General features: G+C 38.3%; 1 protein-coding gene across 3 annotated transcripts in view; it reads left to right on the forward strand.

Annotated features, from left to right (window-relative positions):
* LOC112932324 (uncharacterized) overlaps positions 1 to 22,840 on the forward strand; it is a 148,604-nt gene that overhangs the window by 32,534 nt on the left and 93,230 nt on the right. For all 3 annotated transcript variants that reach the window (XR_011995161.1, XR_003237453.2, XM_072726139.1), the window contains 3 exons: positions 2,581 to 2,681; positions 3,148 to 3,422; positions 4,119 to 4,263. Coding sequence is in view for 1 of the 3 variants with exons in the window: in XM_072726139.1 (XP_072582240.1) it covers positions 2,581 to 2,649 (69 nt within the window). In the remaining 2 variants the exon portion in view is untranslated. Of the gene's footprint in view, positions 1 to 2,580; positions 2,682 to 3,147; positions 3,423 to 4,118; positions 4,264 to 22,840 lie in introns of those variants that run through there.

Below are 22,840 nucleotides of genomic sequence, written 5' to 3' on the forward strand. Positions count from 1 at the left end.
GCCCTGCCTCAGGCTTGGGGTTCAGCATGTAGTCTGTTTGGGATTCTCTTCCTTTACCTCTCCTTTGCCCCTCCCCCCCACTCACAAATGCGTATGTACACACTCTCTGTCTCTCAAATAAATAAATAAATAAATAAATAAAATATTTAAAAATAAAGAAAAGCAAAAATGATATCTCAGGGGAGATGTTTAAACACTAGGGCTTTGGGAGTGATGGTTTTCTCCTCCAAAGCACACTTTGCATATAAGGAAGCATCCTAGTGATTATAAATTATTTTAATGTTTTGTCTCTCTTGAATTTATTTTATTTACACTTAATTTTTTAGCTGAAAATAGATTTTGAAGACCTGAATGTGTAAAGTAAAAATGATGAAGAAAAGGCCTACTTCTCAAAGGCAGAAAGCTCTATTACAAAAATAGACTGATTAATAAAACACTACTGAATTTAGTAGTGATAATAATAGAGTGAATAATAGTGATTCTTCTAGGAAGTGACTACCTTAATATTTTGTGTGTCTGAGATCAGGGGCTACATCCATTGCTCTTTAAATCCTCCCAATTCTGAACTATAAATTTATGAACCAGAATCTGAAAGAGAAGTAAAATAAACCCTTTTCTCTTTAGTATGTCTATGCCTAAGAATCATTTTCAAACCAGGTTGTATTATTTCTTCATGCCATGCCATATTCTATCTACATGCCAAGTGGAAAATGTAGTTGAAGATGTTTTTTGGCCAAATATAACTCTGTTCTGGGAAACTGCTTCCTTTACCAACCACAGCTATTCAGACACATCTTATGTAGTATAGGTATCCAAGGAATACCCACCATGGTCCCTCAAGCCCCTGATTTAACTCTTAGGAAAAATTGAAAATTGATTACAAAGGCATCTGGGACTGGCATAGGGGTCTTTTTTCTTGCTTACTTCGAACATAGCCAACAAGTTGGTTGTGCATTGTGAGAGAGGACAATGGAAGCATCTTGTAATAGCCAAGCAAGTCATCCTTTTAGACATTTCCATATGACTGTCTCAAAGGTAGGTCTATCATCAAATCAAAACCAATTCCCCAAAAAATGTTCTACTTGTGATCTTTCCTTTCTCAGTAAATGGCACCACCATAACCCAAAAATTGAAATCCAAACCTAGGACTTCTAGTTTCTGCTTTTCCTCACTCCCCAAATCCAATTTACCAACAAATTCTGGAAATTCTGAACAAATTATTCTGAAAGAAATCCTGAATTTCACCATCATTGCTGTTATTATCCTGCTCCTAGCCACCATCATCACACATCTGGGCTACTATAAAAGCTTCCTGTTTTCACTGTTCCTTTTCTATATTCCACCCTCTAGCCGGAAGACAGAATAGTCTTTTTTTTTTTTTTTAAGATTTTATTTATTTATTCGTTGAGAGACACATAGAGAGAGGCAAAGACTTGGGCAGAGGGAGAAGCAGACTCCCTGTGGGGAGCCTGACATGGGCCTCGATCCCAGGACCCCGGGATCACGACCTGAGCCAAAGGCAGATGCTAAACCACTGAGCCACCCAGGCACCCCCAGAATCATCTTCTTAAAAACATAGATCAGTCTATATCTCTTCCTGGTTTAATCCAACCCTATCCAAGGCCTCCCACTGTAACTGGGAGAGCTATATGGTCTGGCCTCTGCCTACATCTTCAATCTCACCTCTTACCTCTCACTTCTTTGTTCATTTCACCCCAACTACATTGTCATTTCCTCTATCCCATGCGCTTGTATACCAAGCTCCTCTGCACTCATTGCCCTTGGATTGCTGTTTCCTTTTGCTGATACACTTTTCCCCAGGCCTTCTTCTATATGTCTGCTACTGATTCAGGTCTTTGCTCAGTTATTATTTTCTCAGAAAAGCCTTCCCACCTTTCCTCTCCCTATTAATTAGATTTTGGAGGAGAGATTTGATTTTTTTTTTATCTATGTGCATCTATTACTTTGATTTGTAAATTAAAGTAAAAATAAATGTATAAATAAACAAAATGGCTTCTTTAATCACTATCACTTTGTTTTGCTTTCTTCATTGCAATCATCATTATCTCAAAATAATTTTCTTTATTTATGTGCTTTCTTGTTTATTGTGTTTCCTACTACAATGTAAGCTCCATGAGAGAGGAAATTTATTTCAGTGATGCATGTCTGCTATATCAACCAGTGTATCCCAGCGCCTACACGGTCTTTTGTAAATTGTAGACTCTCAATAAATATTTGTTAAATGAATACATTTCAGTTGCCTAAGAGAGGTTGTTTCCTTTGGTTGAGAATGGTCTTGTGCATTCATTTGAAAAGAGTGTTTAGTGAAATATTTTGTCTAAGTTGGGTTCTGTTTGCATATTAAGATACTACTGCCAATACCCATGCACATCATAGTTTGTTGACACAAAAGAGAAATTGTATGCATGTGTACAGAGCTTGTAACAAAGATGACAAATAGATGGATCTCTATATCTGTTTAAGCATATTAGTGGAAAGGTTCACATCAAAGTGAAAATTGAAAAGCAAACTTAATGTTGACTTTGATCTAATCGCTAATATCTGAGTTCTGCTTTCTAGGTGGTGGTGAACTGTGTGGAATTGCTGATGCTGGAGATGAAACCAGAATATGAGGATACTCTAAACTGATTTGTAGCACAGTAAAAATGGAAGAATAAGAGGTAAGGATAACTGCCTAGACACTCCAAATAGGACACAAAGTTATGAGAACATGGTTATGACAAGTTGTTTAGAATCAGGGCTTTGAAAAATAAGAATTATCACTGATTAAATGCCTACTGTGTACCAGATCATTGTCTAGAATCTTTATACATACAACATAGGTAGGTATGGTTTCCCCATAGTTATGTGAAAAGTAGAGCAATAACTTAAATTAGATTTTTCAAATCCCGAAGCTGACATACCCAGTCTTCTGATGATGCACTCCATTTATTTCTGTGACTCCTGGCACAAGTTTAGAGTCTGGCACAGCATCCTAATGGAGTCATGCCTAGCTGGGTGGTAAATGCCTTTGCTGCCAGCAGAGGGGACACCTAAATGTCCAAGCTAAGCTGGGTCCAAGGTTTGCTGATTAAGCAGGTTTCAAGTCTTATGCTCACTCTTCTTCCTCCTCTCTTTCTTCCCCAGCATCCCCTGCAGCTCACCTCTGCCTCTGTCCACTGGGGAAAACATCTCCAGGTACTAATAAAAAAGATAACTCTGGCCATGATGTGTGAGGTGAAGAGGCAGCTCAGCAAAATCACTACTGAGAACCTGGGCAGGCTTAGGCAATGTGATCTGAAGAGCTGAAGTGTGCGGTCCACAGAGAGAAAGAATTGGGCAGAATGCAAAATTGAAGTGGATGCGCATAGAGGAAAATCTTCCTGACAAAGATGAATTAGTTATGAGACTAACTCTCCAAGGTAAGGGATGTGGCTCCATTTTCTAACTCATGAGCAAAAGACATGCTAGAGAGGACAGGAAAGAGATGGGGAAGAGGGGGAGGCATCAATGACTAATAGGTGCTTTCTACCTTTGAGTTTTATGAAGATGAATGGAGCATTTTTGAATGTAAGAATATAAAATAATAATAGTAATAATAATAATAATAATAAAGGAATAAAGCTGACTAAAGCCCTGCAAAGATAAAGAGGAATAGAGGATTTGGGCCCCATGCTGATTGAGAAAAATCATTTCTTCCAACTGGGAGATGTAGAGGCAAGTGGTTCAGAGTTTTAAATTTAGAGTTCAGACTCTGCCACTTGCCCATTATACAAACCTGAGCAAATTACTTAGCCTTTCTAAGTTACAAAGTAGGAATAATACCCAATTTTTTTTTTGTTACCTCTCATTATAAAATAAGGATAACATTGCAGAGGATTCTTACAAGATTGAATGAGATAACTCATGTAAAAATCAGTCTAGCATGTAGAAAGCACTCATTGAATGATGACAATTATTAACGGGCCATGGCTTTGTGCAGAGGGGGAATATAGCCAGGTCAGTTATCAAGGTCAGATTATGGGAACAATCCTTCCCTTTAAACTTAAGAATGGTGACTTCCTGGCTTAATTATTTGCTGTGTCGATAGTCCACACTTCTACTGACTTGGCTTTTAGCTCATAGAGAAGATGAAGCCCAAATATGATTGATAACCCCCTACTTGGAGGCAAGTTTTCCAAAGAACAGCTCAACACATGTTGGTACTCTGCATCATTCTGAAGATAAAACCATCTCCCCATGGAAGTGTGTTGTGCACAGAAGGTAATACTAATTACATTATGCATTTATTCAATCTTTTACAGTGTACAAAGCACTCTGACTTGGGAAAAATTACTATTTCTATTTTACTTTTCAAGTTTTATTTATTTATTTGAGAGAAATGAGGGATGGGAGCAGAGGGAAAGGGAGAGAAGAGTCTTAAGCAGACTCTGTGCTGAGCTCAGAGCCTGATGTGGGCTTTTGTTTCATAACCTTGAAATCACGACCTGAGTGGAAATCAAGAATCAGATGTTTAACCAACTGTCCCACCTGGTGCCCCGGCTATTTCTATTTTATAGATGAGGAGACAGAGAGTCAAGTGAAGCAACTTGATTAAAGTGGCATAGATAATTGGTGGGTGGAACAGGAATCCAACACCCAGCTCCTCCAGACTTCCAGTTTGGAGCTCTTTTATACCACAAGACGTCATAGGCAATGGGAGCAGGTAGCAGATTAGAAAGCTAGTTGCTTCCCATCATGAAAGCATTGGATTTTAGGACAGAAAGTAACTTTCAGATTACCTAATACCATGGTTTTTAGGCTGAAACCAAGGAATCCTGTAGGAAGTGGAGAAAACCAGCAGGAGGTAGGACTATATGCATCTCAATTTTTCTCAATTAATTTTATAACATTACAATGCACTTTGAATGAATCTCTAAATCATTAAGACTTTCCTTTAAAAGGAACGAAGTTGGGGTGCCTTGGTGGCTCAGTCAGTTAAGTGTCTGCTTTCAGCTCAGGTCATGATCCCAGGGTCCTGGGATTAAGCCTGCTTCTCCCTCTCCCTTGGCTGCTCCTCCTGCTTGTGCATTCTCTCTTTCTAATAAAGAAATAAAATCTGGGTGGGGTGTGGGGATGACTGGGTGATGGGCACTGAGGGGGGCACTTGATGGGATGAGCACTGGGTGTTATTCTATATGTTGGCAAATTGAACACCAATAAAAAATAAATTTACCAAAAAAAAATAAATAAAATCTTAAAAAACAATAATAAAAGAAAAAATAGAAAGAATGAAGTTAAAAACTCCTGATCTAGTTCAACTGCTTCATTTCTCCAAGAATGATACTGAGGCCCAGTCTGGTTAAGTAACTTGTCCAAATCTCATAACTAGTTAGAAGCAGAGTGAGGAATAGCATTGAATCTTCTTTACCTGCACATTTGATAAGCATGCCATAAATGTCCTCATTCTCCAAATATTTTCCTTTGATTACCTCAAGCAAGTCATTTAAATCATCAAGAAGAAATAAGCCCTGAGGTTAGTCTCTCCTAATGACTCACTCTGCGACCTTGATCAGTACACTGATCTCTGAACCCTTGGTTTTTCCATAAGTAATATGGGATGATGATTCCTGTCTAGGAAGCTCTCAGTGGGGATGTTGTGATGACTGTAAAAAAGAACATGTGAAGGTTCACAAGGTTCTTCTGGGGAAGGACTCAGCAAGTTCAATATCTTATTTACAAATGCCCACTAAGGATGTCATTGCTTCTAAGGTGATCTCTATAATTCACTGTCCCTGTATATTTGTTGTTTCTGATTTGAGAAGGCAATGTAGTTCATTTTCGTAATCATGTTAAAGTTTATGAAATAGCCTCAAAAACTTCTTATCACATTGGCTTTCTGAGAGGACTGTGAGTTCTTACTACTTGGAGTTGATAGGTACATCTTTTAAGGTTAAACTCCTTTCATTCTAGATATGTTATAAAGGAAACTATCAATACTGGGTTCTAGCAAACATGGGTAACCTAGAGCTATATGAGATCAAAGGCCTTGTGTGTAAGTTACAGAGTATAGAATCCTTCCACCTAAGTGGCAGTTTTTCCTTCTTCCACAAGGTATAGTAAGAAAGTACTAATCACAGACCTTCAAGTTGACCTTGAAAGCAACCTAATGTATTTGTGATCTTTCTTTATTTCTCTGAGCTTGTTTTCTCACTTGTAAAAGGCAGTGTTGACCTTACCTTTCTACCTCATAGGGCCATCAACTGTCAAAAGAGAGAATACAGGGTGCCGTGTTTTAAAACTGTGAAGTATATGCTTACTAAAAGGATTGTCATTTTTAAGAATGCATAAAATTCTACAATTGTTTGTATGTACATATCAATTAAATCCTCTCAATTTGTTAGAAATACCTACTTTGGAATGATCAACTACTCAGGGTAAAGAAAGGTGTTTTGAATTATACTGATCTCTTTTATAGAATGTAAAGTGGCCTTACTGAGCAAGGCAAAGTTAGAGCTAAGGAATTACCTCCTTAACTGGCATTATCACAAAACCAGAAATATTTTCCTATTTTCAATTAAGAATATTTTAAATTAAAAAAATAAGAAATTAAACAGATCTTTACCAAAATTCTCTGGATGCCTCAAATTTCTAACTATATCTTTTGGAGAACAGCATTTCTATGATTATTCATGTTGATACTTTAAAAAATCTGGACCTAGTTTCCATCATGCAGACAAGCCACAGAAGCCGACCAATATTTTAAGACTGCAATATTTACTAATGGATGTCTGGCTAGAAAAAGTGTTGGCAGAATTCTGGCGGAGGCATTTACTCTCACTAATGATGTGGAACAGGGCTGCGTAATCGTGTCCACTTGGGTTAAGTCTACCCAAGGCTTGTCATATTTTGAAATGGAACCAGAACAAGCACCCCCAAAAGTCCTGGGATTTTCCTGGAAGAAGCATTACATCAAAACTAGTTTAGACCTTCCCAAAGTCATCATACCAGCCATTCCTTTCATTTGAGACCCTCTTTACAAAAATGACTTCACAGAGTAGAGTGAATATCAGACTCTTTTGCAGAATGTTTAGAGACATAAAAACAGTGTATCCTATATTTGGGCCATCCTGGGTCAGGAAAAATCTTTCAAACATTTCCTTAGAAAACACATCAAATCAACTACTTTTCTTGCTCATATACTAACATATCCCAAGGGTAAAGGGACACTCGATCCACACCCCCATCCCTCAACTCCATGCCCCAGGAAAGAAAACTATTCCCAGTTATGCATTATCAATTTCTTTCCTAGCTATACCTGAATCTAGAAGCATCAGTAGTTATTCATCAATAAGGAAGAAGGGCAATGACATTCATTTTGACTGTCTGGACATCGTTGCTGTATCACTCTTCTGGGGGAAAGTAATTTCTGTATATTAAAAGAGACAGATTCTAAACTAAGATATGTGGGAAATCATTTAGTATTTAATAGAATTCAAGTCATGTACATAGCCTAAAAAATTATAATTAAAAAGGAGCCAGGCAAGGAAAATTAATAACAGCAAGCCTTTAAAATGGAAATCCTTAGAATAAAGGAATAGCCTTTGTTATCATATTAGTATTACTCTGTATTAAAAATGTCAAGATACTGTCATTGAATTTCTTTCCCTTCTACCTAGTTTCTAGACCTCCAAGGAATCTTCATTCTATTTTCTGAAATTAGATGCTGCTTCAAAGATTTTAGAAGTAAACCATGAAATGAGTACCAAAAAAGCATTAATTTTTGCAGATCATTATTAAATAACATTTTTATCCCACATTAATAATGTAATCACAACGTTTGTCAAATATCCCAAGATATGCTTTCAACAAATGTCTAATGTTTTCTGCAACCAAATCTGAATGTTTCAAATGGTTAGGAACTTAGCTTTGGGGTAGAAAAAGGTGCTGTATCTCTCCCCTTATCCCTCCCCCCCTTTCCCTCCCTTCCTTTCTTTCTTCCTCCCATTCATTCTTCCTTTTTCCACTCATATGGCCTTTTGATGCTTCTTATCTATACCAGGACAACATTTCAGTGGAAGCAATACCTCGGAAAACAATATGCCAAATGCTTGTGTGGTAGCATTCAGACAAGGAGATGTATTTGCAATGTGTGATACTGTAGTCACCACTGCTCTTGTATGTCCTCTCTCAAGATGTTTGTGCCTGCATTGTTGATCAGATATCATCAAAGATTATCCCTTTAATTTTTAACATTGTCAAAGTTAATATATGCCCTTTGCTTTTCAATATCATCAGTGTTAATGCAAACCTTTTAATTTTTAACATTTTAAAGTTAATATAAACTCCATTAATGCTTCTCAGCTGATTAAACACAGGAATGATCACTATGAACTAGTCATATTAGTAGTTTTTCCAGTAGGTAGTAAATTCTTTTTTTGGTAATAACATTGTCAACAGTTATAATGATATATATCCTTATTTACAATATTATTTTGTATGCAAATTACTATCTTTCTCAATACCTCATTGGAGGCTCTCCTCACAGCTCACCACCCCAGGCTTCTTTCCTGTCACCTCTCCTCCATGTCACCTCTTCCTCTTCCTCCTTTCCACCTCTCCCTCCCCCTGGAGCTTATTGTCTACACGTGCATCAACTCCTGCCTTCATCCTTCTAAGTTTTGTTAACACCTGATAGTATATGTAGTAAACTTTACTGTGTTGGTTTCCTAGGGCTGCCATAGCAGAGGATAGCAAATTGAGTGGCTTAAACAGCCTAAGTTTATTATGTCAAAGTTCTGAAAGCTAGAAATGTGAAATCAAGTTGTTGGCAGGGTTGTGTCTTCTGAGAGCTGTGAGGGAAGGATCTGTTCTAGGCCTTTCTCCTTGACTTGTAAATGGCTGTGTTCTTCCTCTGTCTCTTAACATTGTCTTCCCTTTATGCATGTCTATGTGTCCAAATTACCCCCTCTATAAGAATACCGATCATGTTGAATTTGGATCCAACCTAACAATCTCATTTTAATCTGATTATCTTTATAAAGATCCTATCTCCAAATAAGGTGACATCCTGAGGTACTAGATGTTAGGACTCTAACATATCTGTTTTTGGACACAACTCAACCCATAGCACTAAGGTTTAAAGATAACACACAAGGGGATCCCTGGGTGGCTCAGCGGTTTAGCACCTGCCTTCGACCCAGGGCATGATCCTGGAGACCCAGGATCGAGTCCTGTGTCAGGCTCCCTGCATGGAGCCTGCTTCTCCCTCTGCCTGTGTCTCTCCTCTCTCTCCCTCTTTCTGTGTATCTCATGAATAAATGAATAAAATCTTAAAAAAAAATAAAGATAACACACAAGAAATACAGCATAGAAAAGAAAAACTAAATCTTAAGCATCTTTGTTGGAGAATCTATTGGCTATGCCTGGTATAGAGTCTGATTCTGTCTATTCTTCTGTCCAAACTGCTACAATATTTCTGGGGCCACCTCACCATTCTGCATGGAAATCTGATGGTGTACATGCCTCTCTCTCTGTGATGGTTAATTTTATATGTCAGGTCAACTGAGCCACAGGGTATTCAGATATTTAGTTAAATATTATTCTGAGTGTTTCTGTGAGGGTGTTTTTGGATGAGATAAACATTTAAGTTAGTAGACTGAGTAAAGTATATTGCTCTCTGTAATATGAGTGGGCTCCGCCCAATCAGTTGAAGGGCTGAATAGAACACAAGTCTAACCTTTCCCTAAATAATAAAGAATTCTCCTCCCTGACCTGCAAACTGGGGCATCAGCATTTCTAGATCTACAGCAGCTACCAGCATAAGACTCCAACTGGGACACTGGCCCTATAGAATATGCATCTCCCTACCCCCTCACCCACACACATATATGCTATTGGTTCTGTTTCTCTGGAGAACTTTAACTAATACATTCCCTAAGACCATGTCCTACCTAATAAAGAATAACTACAAATAGCATAAGTATCCCTTCAGGATTGCAATCTATCTGCTACAGAGCCAGCCCTTTTTCTTACTAACTACTCTACCCAAATCCTTCAGTCTTAAGTGTTTATATCTGGGTTATTCCCCTGGGTTTCACTCATCTTTATGACTGAAAATGCTCCCCCATTGGTCTCTCCAAGAGCCTACCTCAAAGACAAAAATCTAGCTCTCAATCTTAGTGCCATCATGGATTAAGAGATACTGAGATCCAAACTCAGAGCATTCTGCTATGTGCACAGAACTTCTCACATACTCTTTGCATACATCTCAAATCATAGAATTTCTCAAGCTCTCCCCATCTGATTCCATCTAAGGCTTTTTGTGCAACTATGTAATTCCTGCTGTAGCTTAATATTTCATGGGTATGGCTTTATAAAGAATTAACCTTGTCTGTTTAGGACTCAAAACCCTCCAAAGTTTAAACAGATCAGCGCTAAACCAAATCAAACTCTTGGAAGAGTGTTTCTATGTTGGAAGGGGCCACATGACTCCCCCTGACTCCATGCTTGACTTTCGTCTTCACGTTGGGTTTCTGTTTTCCAGACTCTCTAGGCTACTACATCACCTGGTCCTGTCTTACACAAAGCTGTGTGGTTCCCCTTTAAAATTTTCAATGTGGACAAAAATGTTTTTTCTTGGCATAACTAAGACAGGCTGGTATTTTCAAGAACAGCTTTACTAAACATGAGGGAAAACAGAAAACAAATAATTACAGAAAACATACATGGTATAAAAATAGCCAAGTTTCCAACTGCAGGTTTCTGTTTCTAAAAATTCCATTAGAAGCAGGAAAGTTTTACTGGGCCTCAATCGCATTTACCCTTAGTCAACCACATCCCTTAATTTTGCCATATCCTGTCTGGTCTCCTTCTCCCCCACCTCCAACACCTCATCTATCCCGGGCCCTATAATCTTGAGCTGCTAGCTAGTTTTTTAAATCCATATCCCAAAGAAAAAAATACCCTATAACTTACTTTTTAAAATTATCATTCTCCTATTAAAAATATTCTGCATTCCCAAAGACTTGCCAAAATGCCTGCTTGTAAGAGATTTTTAGGTTTTGATGTTGAAGATCCACTGGATCTCAAACATTAACTCTTCTCAATACTGATATTAAATCAGCATAAAACAAAATGATTCCTGGGATAATGAATATTTACAATGGCAAATAAATAAATTTGAGCTCAAATAAATTTGAAGAATGTAGGGTTAAACTAAGTTTCAGTTTTTCTAATACATAATGTCTCAAATCATTTCATGCTGTCACCAAATACTTGCTGAGCACCTATTGTGTGCCAGGCACTGCTCTAGGTACTGAAAAAATCCTGATGAATAATGAGCAGAACAGATAAGATCCCTACCTTGCCTTCATAGAATTCACTTTCTAGGTATAGTTCACCAAAAAAGGTGAATGACCAAGCAAACAAGATTTCAAATAATGGTAAGGACTGTGAAGATATTAAGGGATGATGTCATAGGGAAGAACTAGAATTGGGGAAACCCAGGTGGCAGAGGGAACGATGAGTGCACAGACCTGGCAGGCAAAAGCTTGACCTATTGAAAGAAGAAAGAGAGCCTCTGTGGCTGGAGCCAAGAAACTGAACAGGAAAGTGCATATGAAGAGGTATGATCTTAGAGGCCATGGTAAGAATGAAGATTTGATCATTGGTGTGATGGAAAGCAATTTGAAGGCCTTTAAGCCTTAGCATAATCTAATAATACAATTGGAAAAAAGAAATCTCCTTGGCTCTTATGTAGAGAATGGAATCTATCTATTATCTATCTCTATCTATCTATCTATCTATCATCTATCTATCTATCTATCTATCTATCTATCTATCTATCTATCATCTATCTCTCTTAGAGAATGGAATGTAAAGGCCAAGATTACAAGTGGAGACCAGTTAGGAGTCTCTTATAATAGTTCACTTGAGAGATGGTAATGGGGTTGTCAGAACAGGTAGAGAGATGTGGATGGCCTCAGCATGTTTTTAAGGAGTGGAGACAACAGGGCTTCCTGATGAATTAATGTTGCAAATAGGGACCAGAGAGAAGACTGTGATGACTTGTAACTTTGGGGCTTGAGCAGTTAATTGGTGTTATTTTTGACTGAGCAAGAGAAAACTAAGGAAATCAAGAGATTGTTTTATCCATGTTCTGTTCAAGGTACCTATTACACACGTAAGAGGTGCTATCAAGTAGACCGATATATGAACGTGGAACTTAGGAGAAAGATTTGTGTTATAAATTAGGAAATCATTGGCATAGAGATGGTATTTAAAGTCATGGATCTGGACAAGATCACCTAGTGAGAGTGTAGAGAGGAGTTAAGACCCAAAGCCAAGCCCTATGGCACTTCAAATTGAGAAATCTGGTACAGAGGAGGAGCCAGCAGGGAAGATTTTTAATGCGTTCATGTGCATTAATGACTCCTTAAGTGGCAATACAGAAGACAGCATTTCCCAGACTTATTTGACCTTGGAACCTTTTGTCACATAGCACCTCACAGAGATAGGATTCCAAGGAAAACATTTTGAGAAATATTGTTCATAACCTTCTAGCTGCACTCCATTGTAGCATAATATGTTAACTTCTAAGGTGACATAGGCAGGTCTTCTCCCTCTAAGCAGAGAGGTATTTCGATGAAAGTTGCTAAGCAAAACACTGCCCTGATGATCCAGGCCAAAAAATGTACCTGCAGGAAGCACACATGAGCCAAATGCAGTCATAAGGAAGGAAGGCTGTTCCACCATCGTGTTACTGAGCCAAACCTCACATGCTGACTCTTTTCAAGTCTTTTTACATTAATAATACTTATTTTGCTGGAGGAGTGAGATTGAAGGTCTGAGGAGAGGCCCAGGAGGAAATGCTCTTTTCTTTTTTTGTTTTCTTTTCTTTTTCTTTTTCTTTTCTTTCTTTCTTTTTTTTTTTTTTTTTTTTTTTTGTGAATTATGTAACTTTTTTCAAAATGCTAGCATTTGGGTGTTTTACCTATAAATAATACCAGGGTATCATTTGATACTCTGGAAAAAAAGTTAATTTAGATAAAGATTTTTCTCTATTTTCTAGTTAGCTAGTTTTTTCGTTTTTGTTATAAAGAACAGAAACTTACTCAGGTATATTATTGGGATCTGAGGCAGCCCTAAAGATAATTTCTCTCTAGGACCCACTTTCCCTCCCCTTCTCTCTCTCTCTCCTTCTCTACCCAATCCTTCCCTGACAAAATAGGCTAGAGTCCCTATGGTCTTTCTCTCATAGTACCTCAGAGATACTATGAGACACTTTACAGTTCCACGTTAAGAAATCGTAATAAAAACCTCTACATTTGTATAGCACTAAGTGGACCACACATTTTGTGGACTGTTTGTATTCCTGTAAAATCCATATGTTGAAATCCTTAACCTTCAATGTGATGGTATTAAGAGGTGTGGTAGTAATTGGGATGTAATTAAGTCTTGAGCATGGAGCCCTTGTGGGTGAGATTATTACCCTTATAAGAAACACAAGAGCAAACTGATAGTTGCCAGAGGGAGTGAAATGGGGAGAATGAGCAAAATAGATAAAAAAAGGAGTGAGAGATACCGGCTTTCAGTTATAGAATGAATAAGCCATGACAATAAAAGGTACAGCAGAGGGAATGTAGTCAATGGTATTATAATTGCATTGTATGGTGACGGATGGTAACTACATTTGCAGTGAGCATAGCATAATGTGTACACTTGTTCAATCATACGTATACGTTGTATACCTCAAGCTAATATAACATTATATGTCAACCATACTCAAATTTAAAAAAAAAAAATTAAAAACAAGAAGAAAAAAACCCAGGAGCGATGATCTTTCTTTCTCAGCTGTGTGAGGATACAAGGAGAAAGCAGTCATGTGCAAACAGGAAGAGTTCCCTTGCCAGACACCAGATCTGCTGGGGCATTGATTTTGGACTTCTAGCTTCCCGGACTGTGAGAAATAAATGTTTGTTGTTTAAGCCACCCAGTCAGTCTATGCTATTCCTCTAGAACAACCCAAAGTAAGAGAACATGGTCTTGGAGGTTTGCTTTGTAAACCAAGACCTGGGGAGGAGAGACAACCCGGTGGAAGGAGCCTACATGGGCCTGATAATCCTAAATTGTTCTTTTGTGTGTCTGCCTGCAAGAGGCTTCATTAGGGCTTCAAATTCCTCTTCTGCAAAAGGAAAAGATTAGGAAGGGGTAAGTAATTTTCAATCTGCATTTTCCAGCATTTACAATCTGATTTTATGATTTTGAGATGGAGTTTCTTGGCTGAGGTCATACGGTAAGGTGGGATATACTTGTTCTATCACCTCGTTCAATGTTTTGCTTCATGACACCACACTGCATTTCCATTAAAATATATATATATTTTAATTTCAACTAATCTTTTTCATCTTTTTGGATTGCCATGAAAACACTGCCAGAAGGCAGCATTGTGCAGTGCAAAAGCATAAACTTTGAAACAAATGGCATGGGACCTAAGTTTGGAGGTAGGTCTACTTTTAGGTCTGTGACCTTGGAGCACCTAGTTAACCCCTTCTCAGTCTCATTTTGTCATCTGTAAGACAAGTGTATGTAATACCTGCCTTATAGGATTGCTGATCGGATTGAAATTGTATCTACAAAACATTATGGTCATAGCAGGTACAGGCATTCTTAGTCCATTCAGGCTGCTAACAGAAATTTACTTCTCACATTTTTGGAGTTTGAGAAGTCCAAAATCAAGGTTCTGACATATCTAGTGTCTGGTGAGAACCCACTTCCTGGTTTGCAGATGGCAGAAAAGGGGCTAGCAAATTCTTGGCCTTTGCTTATAAGGGCACTAATCCCAGTCATGAGAGCTCTGCCCTCATTACCTAATCATTCCCCAAATCATGCCCCACTTCCTAATACTGGGGATTAGGATTTTAACATACGAATTTGAGGAAGACACAAGCATTCTCTAGCACAGTCCATCTCACATTTCACAGCTCCCTCCTTCTTAAGGATTTGGGCAGATAAGGAATTACAGCAGAGTTCATGAACCAGGATGGGGATGGGGCATGCATGTTCCGGATAAGTAATATTTATTCGGGAAACCATCTTAGTTTAATCATTCTTGTTGAAAACCTTTTCAAAATATTGCTCCGTCCTCCTCCTTTGGAAACCACACACTCTGAATGTAATTGAATCTTTCTTGATGATTGAAGACCTTGCCATGCCTCAGGCTTATTATTCAGAACTTATTCAGCTGCTTGGATAAGTATGCAGAAGGTGCAAAACTTAGTTGGAAACAGGTTGAACTCAGGAAATCTTCTAGAAGTTTGTTATTTAGTTTGAATTGAAATCTTTGTTAACAGTTTTTTTGTGGTTCAGACTTCTAAATAGTGCAAACATTCCATTTATAGATGAGGTTATTAGATATTGTGTGCTGGTTAAACAAATGATCAACAGATTTTTTCCTTTGAATGACTAATGTATTGAAGGACCTGAGGCAGACATCATTTTGAAGATGAGGAAATATGAAGATTAGTTTGAGGCCTTAAGGAATGAATACCCCCATGGGGGGAGGGGCAAAACATAAACTCATAAAAAAGTAACTGTAACAAGAGCCAAGTGAAAAAGAGAAGTCTTCATAAAGAAGTCAGTAAGTGAAATGGGACTTGAACCATGTAGGATTTGGTCCAGTTGTGCTCAGTGGTAAGAAGAATGTTTGATAGGGAAGGGTTTTTAAAGTAGAGGGAATAATTTGAATAAATACGTAGGGATGGGATGGGGAAGCTTGAGGTCTATCCAAAGGACCATAAATTGTTCAGAAATAATTAAGGCTAACAAAATATATTTAGTTGGGACATTCCTGGTTTTTGATAAAATGTGCTGAATAGGCCAATGTCTTGAAAAGTGTTTCTCAGGCTCCTGTAGTTGTGGGAAACTATTATCTACTGTACATGCTTTTGTTGTTTTGTTTTGTTTTTTTCAAATATTTTATTTATTTATTCATGAGAGACACAGAGAGGGAGCCAGAGACATAGGCAGAGGGAGAAGCAGGCCCCATGCAAGGAGCCCGATGTAGGACTCGATCCTGGACTCCAGGATCATGTCCTGGGCCGAAGGCAAGGGCTCAACCACTGAGCCACCCAAGCATCCCTACTGCACATGCTTTTGTAAATTATTTTATTTCTGTGGGCCTATAATATATATTTTACAAGAGAATTCATAGGGCTTCCAATTTGCCTGTTGTTAGAAGCCCTAGAATCATTTCTTGGACACCAAAGATGTCTAGTACACCAGAAAACCCTACCAAAATCCAGTTTTCTTTGTAGAAAACAACCTTTAGAGCCACAGGATAGGTCCTATTTAGACCTCATTGCCCCTCCTTAACCACCTCAAGTTAGCAGTGTGGAGGAGAGAAATAGATTTCTCTATTCTCCCCACTTGCCTCACCTGCCCCTCATTTTCCAGCCTAGCCCTGTGCCCCCTCCGATCCCATACTGGATCCTTAAAAAGAAGGTCACTTTCCTCAGAGGGAAAGACAGCCTTTCATCTACTGATACATGGACTTCCATACTCCTTTATGAAAGTGGAAAATGAGAAAAAGAGAAAAATCTGTGCAGGACCCTGGTGTTATGGGACATAGTCCACTTTGTGGAAGTCATCACTCCTAGCAGAGGTAAATAGCATGACATAACAATGTGTATATTCCACATTAAATTATCTGGGTAATGAGTCCCTTGTTAAAAATCGCTGGATAGACCATCTTGTTAACATTTCCAAGTATTGGTTGACTCTGATAAGTAAAGAAAGACTGACGAGATTCTCAAACTCAGCATTCCACATGTAGAACAAACCTAGGCTATGCCAAAGAACATGACCTTTTTGCTTTTTAAGGAAGCAAACATCGTATCCTGAATACCAGATGAGGAGGGTACTTGGTGTTGCTGCCTGAATAGGGCCAAGGTTCCCTTCTAGTCTTCTTTTTTCATTGTTGTTTTTCCATATTTGACCTCTTTGTTCCTGCCATTCACCTTCGATCATAAACATAAAACTGCTCACCATATAATGAAAAGCTCTTTTCCTAACAAGGCACAGGGCCAGAGTGGTAGAATTGGAAGGAAACTCAGAAGCATTGAATTCACCCTTCTGCCTTTTGAGATAAGGAAAACGAAGCCCAGAAAGATAAAGTAGCCTTATTGAATATGGAGACGATACGGATGGAAGCAAGTGGTATTTCAGGTAGTGTTCGTTTACAGAGTGTGATCACACATGTGATTGCATAAAAAAACCTGTGATGTAGGTGACATTATTAGGATTTTTTTTTTTAATACATGAGGAAACTGAGACCCAGAGAATTCTCCTGTAAGGAGAAAGAGCACATGCCTTTTCATCAGGGAAACTGCCATGACAATGCCTAGTGGCTCTGAAATGCCAAACTCTGCTCTGAAGGGCTAGGCATTCAAAGATTGATAAGATGCTGCACATGTGCTCACATCTATGAGGGGAGGGTTGTCAGCCCACACACAGGGCTACCCTAATGCTATCATAACATTACCTGAATCCTGGAAGCCTGAGTTCCATGCAGCCATTTGATGCCCTCTAAACATGGTTTTGTGGAAACCTTAGAAAGAGCCAGCTCTTCTGCAGAGGAATCTATATTTTAAACTAGACAAAACTAAGGGTCTCTGTAACATGAAAAGTAAATAAAGTTGGCTCAAGATTACGGAGGCATTCAGAGTTTAATTGGAAATCGAGGTGGAATGGGGATGAACTACGGGCTTTCAGGACTCTTTTTGTTCTTTTACTGTTCTTTGTGAAGAGCACCTATCTCTGTGACCCTGCCTTTTCAAGTGGCACTGACGAGCATACACTCTTTTTTCCCCCTTTTATTCTTTTTCCCCTTTTTATTCTTGGGGAAAGAATCTGATCACTAACTAGATGATACTTTTGTGGATGGCGAAAAATCATTTGGAACTTATGGTAGTCTAAGACAAGGATCAGCAAACTACTCCCTATAGGCTAAATCCAGCCTGCTGCCTATTTTTGTAGGCTTATGAGTTAAGGCCAGTTTTTAAATTTTTAAATGATTAGAAAAAATCAAAAGAAGAAGAATATTTCATGTCACATGAATCTTATATTAAGTTTAAATTTCAGTGGCAATAAATAAAATTTTAGGGGAATACAGATATTTTTTATCATTTCCATTTTATTTATGACTGCTTTTGTGCTACAATAATGGGATTTAATAGTTGCAACAAGTTTTATGGCCTGCAGAGCTTAAATATTTACTATCCAGCACTCAACAGAGAATCTTTGCTAACCCCTGTTTTAGAGCACTAATCATACGTAAAAAAAATTGTTCTATTCATATTCATCTCCTAAACTAGACTTTTGAGCTTTTGAGGGACTCCACTTTGCTTAGAATGAACCTTTATTCTTGGTTGGTACTGTACATGTCTGTAGGGTGAAAAGAAAAATAAATAAATGATGTAGGTTTCACCAAGTCACTTCTCATTTCTGAGCCGTAGTTTTCCTCTTTTGTGAAATGAAAGAGTTGGCTACGGTGACCTTGGTCCCTTCTAGCTCTGAATGTTTGCTTCATAACATTCTATGCTTTAATGTTACTGCAGCCAAAAATAAGTATTATGTTCAGTTAATTGAATCTTCTTTTTTATAACTTTGGGTTCTCCCTTAGTGACTTTCTGAATATTGGCTGGTTTCTCAGGTCTGTCAGTACCATGAAGGGAATGCCCTTACTAGCTAACTTTACTGGAGCATATGATGTTAGTATTGTGTACAATATCTATTGTGTGGAAATTCATTATAAATCAGTAACTTCCTTTTCTTCATACCTGCCTGTCTTATGTGAGTCTGGTGACATGAACAATTTTCTCAGGGCTTGGTTACTATTAAGAATCTGAACATGTGGAGTCCAGAGACCACATTTTGGGTTTATGACTACTCTTACCCCACTTCCATCAAGATGCATCCACATGGCCTAGAAAACAGCTATCTGACATTACTTAGAACTTCTCACTACTTAGAAAAATTTAGTATTTGGAAAATAGTGGCATTTTTAAACCAAATGGATATAAAAGTTCTCCTCCAAACCTCACAAGTGCACAGGGCTATGCCCTCAGGTGGTGGTCAGTGGACACTGTCATGGAGCAAGGTTATATGGCCTGATGTGTTATCAACGGGATTTGATTTGAATGATTATCATGCACTGTTTCATCCCAGAAGGATCATTGCCTCTTCCCAACCCCATCACTGGTAAGGGGGCAGAAAATCTTAGAATTAAGGCACATATGATGTGAGGAAGCATGTTTGCCCTAAGTGTGGCCCAGTGAAGGCTTCCTGTGCAGCAGCCAAGACCAGCCATCATGTAACAGGTGAAATTTGTTTTTGGACTCTTCTGTTCCCTTCTCTACTTCTTCCCCAAGGTTTCTAACACTGTCCATTCCACCTTGGACCTCCGCTATGATGCACTAGGCATAAGAAGCACCCAAACTTTAAGTTCAGTATCTCCTTTCCCTTTCTCTTTTAAATGAAAGGTAGTGAGGTATAATGGAAAAGGGTAAAGCACTGAAAATCATGTTAGTCTGAGATCCAGTTCCTCCACTCAGTGGTGGAGTCTCAGTTCCTATTATCTACTTAGTGAAGATGATACTTACTACCTACCACTACTTATCACCCAGAGTCCCTTACAGGCAAGGACCATGCATTATTTATTCTTCTTTTTATCTTGCATTGTTCAGTGCATAGCATGCAGTAGACATTTGACAAGTGTCTGAGCAAAAATTGAACTGACTTTACACATAATCTTACATGGATCATGACACATGGAGTGTTCTACTCAGTTCACTGTCAGCAAATACTAGGCAGACGTGTCCCACTTCTCACTTCTTTGCCAAATGGTCTAAAACAGTTACTATATTCTTTCCAGCTGAGTGTCTTCTTTATCTAAGTTTCACAATCTTCAGCAAAGTCCTCTGGAAGGCCACTGTGATTTGACTGAAATTATCACAGGAAAAAACAATTAGATACAATTCTGGTTTGAATTCAACCTCCACCTTATAAATGAAGAAACCTAGACCTAAGAAGATTATGTGATTTGGCAGAGGTCACAGAACTAATTGCAGAGGGAGTTGGAACTAGAATGTCGGTCTCTAGGTTCTTCACCCAATTCTCTATCGACTATATAACATCTATGTTATGATAGAAGTCTCAATGCCTTCAAGCCAAGAAGTGAGCACTGGGGGAAATAGCTAGCAAGGATGAGTATGGGAGTCAGGGAGGGTGGGAAAATAGGAGGGCCTAGAGTCATATAGCTGTTTCCCTGTCAATTCAGAAGGCAAGCAAGTTATTCAGCAACTTTCACTGAAGGCCTCTTTCAGGCAAAGGTACAAGGTCCCAGAGATCTAGATAGATAAAATGAGGACTCTGCCCCAAGACTTATAGACCCATAAACAGTGAAAAACAAAACAGGATGATAAGTTAGCTAACAGAGATTTGCTAAGAGCCCTTCAAGGACTAGAGGGCATGACCTAGAGAAGTCAAGAAGGGCTTAACTGAGGAAGGAAATTCTGAGCTGATTCTTTCAAAAAGAGTTATGCTTCTCCAAAGCAAAGAAGGGAAAGCATTTTCCAGCAGAAGGAACTGTGTGCAAAGACATGGTCTAGAAAGGCATGGCTTGGCATATATAGGGACTAACAAAGAGTTCTTCATGAAGACAACATTGATATATGGTAAATGGGGGAAAAGAAGGGAGGGGATAAAGAACAGTGCCAGGAAAGGGACCTAGGAAGAAAAGCAAATGCAGCCTGCTTTGAAGGAGACTACAGAGGTTGATAATATCTTTATGATATTATCTTTGGATCATATCTTTAACTTAATATAGCAGATCCTAAATCCCAACACACTGCCCAGTGGCATGCTATTCCCATTACATAACACGTTGTATATTTTGTTCTCCATTCTATTGCTAGCACCTAGCAGGTGGCAAATAAATATTTACCATGTCTGGCACCTAGGAAGTATCAAATAAATATTCTATAAATATTTATAAATATTCTATATATTTCTCTACATATATTCTATATATAGAATACTCATAAATATTCTATAAATATTTATTTGAATCATGCCTAGAACCTAGTAGATATTAAATAAATATTTGTAGAATTAGTCTTTTAAGTGATACATTTTTACCATGGCAACCACATACAGAGTGACTTTAAAATATCCTGTCCTTTAGTTGTCATTAGTACAACTGTATTTGCAATGCATTTGGAGTTCTGACTTAGAAAATATGGTAACAAAACTCATAGATACAATCTCATCAAAAACTCCCTTGCCAGCTTGAGTATTTGGGAGGGATATGCGAAGGGGATGTGGTTTTATGTAGAGCACACCATTTCTGGGCTAGAGGCCTCAGCCACTCCCTTCTGCATGGCTGCCCGCCCATGTGGTCTCAGATGAGAGCAGCCCTTCTGTCTCATTCTTTGCCCACTGAACACACAGGCTTTAGGAGTCTTGGATGAAAGTAGAAAGCATTAGCATCTTGGAAAGGATCTAGTTGGGGTGCTTGTGGCCTTGTATGGGTCTTTCCAAACAGGTTTCTGGCTGTCCTATTGGGAGAGGAAATCTCCAACATCTGCAGAGATGAGTGTGTTGTTACAAACTTAACATCTGCCCAATACTCCCTGAAATATAATATTTAATGTGCTTGATTAGTACTGTCAAGTGGATCATCAGTGAAAACCATTATCAACCTTATAATGCTCATTTTGTTCTCATTCTTCCTCACCTTCTTCCTCTTCACTTCATTCTCCTTCTTCTTCTTCCACTGTCCTTCCATTTTTGTTTGGTTTTAGATTCAGATGTCAAAATTACTGAGTGTACATAGATTTTTATTTTAGTTGTGTAAGAGGCTTGCATTATGTTCTGACTTTTCACAGCCTATCTCTATCTCCTAGAAAATTTTACATCTCTTCTGCCTTTCTTAATGGTTTTACCATTCTCCCATTCACCCAAAATAAAAATCCTTAGAACTTTCTCCTCTATTTCTCTCACCATTTCATTCTTGAGTCCCCTTAATTCTACCCCAAATTTTCCTCACCTGTATCTCTTCTTTTCTGTCACCTTAAATGAGGCTCTCAATCTGGGTTGTTCAAACAGCATCTTAACTGACCTCTCTGACTCCAAGATCTCCTAATCAGCAGCCTTTGCACTGCTCACTAAATCACATTGGACAGTGTCACTGTCCTCCTCTGAAGCCATGGGCAGCTCCTCATCATACAGTGAATAAAATACAAAATCTTTGGTGTGCTATTCAAGACCATGTTGAGTCTTGACAGTGCTTTCCAGCCAACCTTTGGAAATGAAAAATCCACAGAAAAAAATAGATGAATAAATGTGTGTGTATGTGTGTGTATATGTATATACACACACATACATATATATGTATGTATATATATGTATATATATGTATACACACACACACACACACAGTGTTATAAGTGGTTATTAAGATTTCTAGGCAAGTCCACAGAAGTCTGTTCAATGTATAATTGTAGGCAGACTACTGTGCATGTGCAATTTTTTAAAAAAATTACTTAGCAGTGCCAATAAATATAACAGGAAAACCACTAAAATTTTTAAATATTTTTAAGCAATAGATCCTGACTACTGGCCTTTGGGGTAACAAGATGGATAGACAGCTCCTTTTGTCTTACTAGGTGACATTTGCTATATGCTTGCGATATGCCAGGCCATGTACTAAGACCTTTACAAGCATTAGCATTACAAGTGTTTGATCTCACAATAACCTTATAAAATAGGTATCATTCTTTTCCCCATTTAACAAACAAGG

Source organism: Vulpes vulpes, chromosome 11 (genome assembly GCF_048418805.1).
Source record: "Vulpes vulpes isolate BD-2025 chromosome 11, VulVul3, whole genome shotgun sequence".
NCBI classification, from domain to species: Eukaryota; Metazoa; Chordata; class Mammalia; order Carnivora; family Canidae; genus Vulpes; species Vulpes vulpes.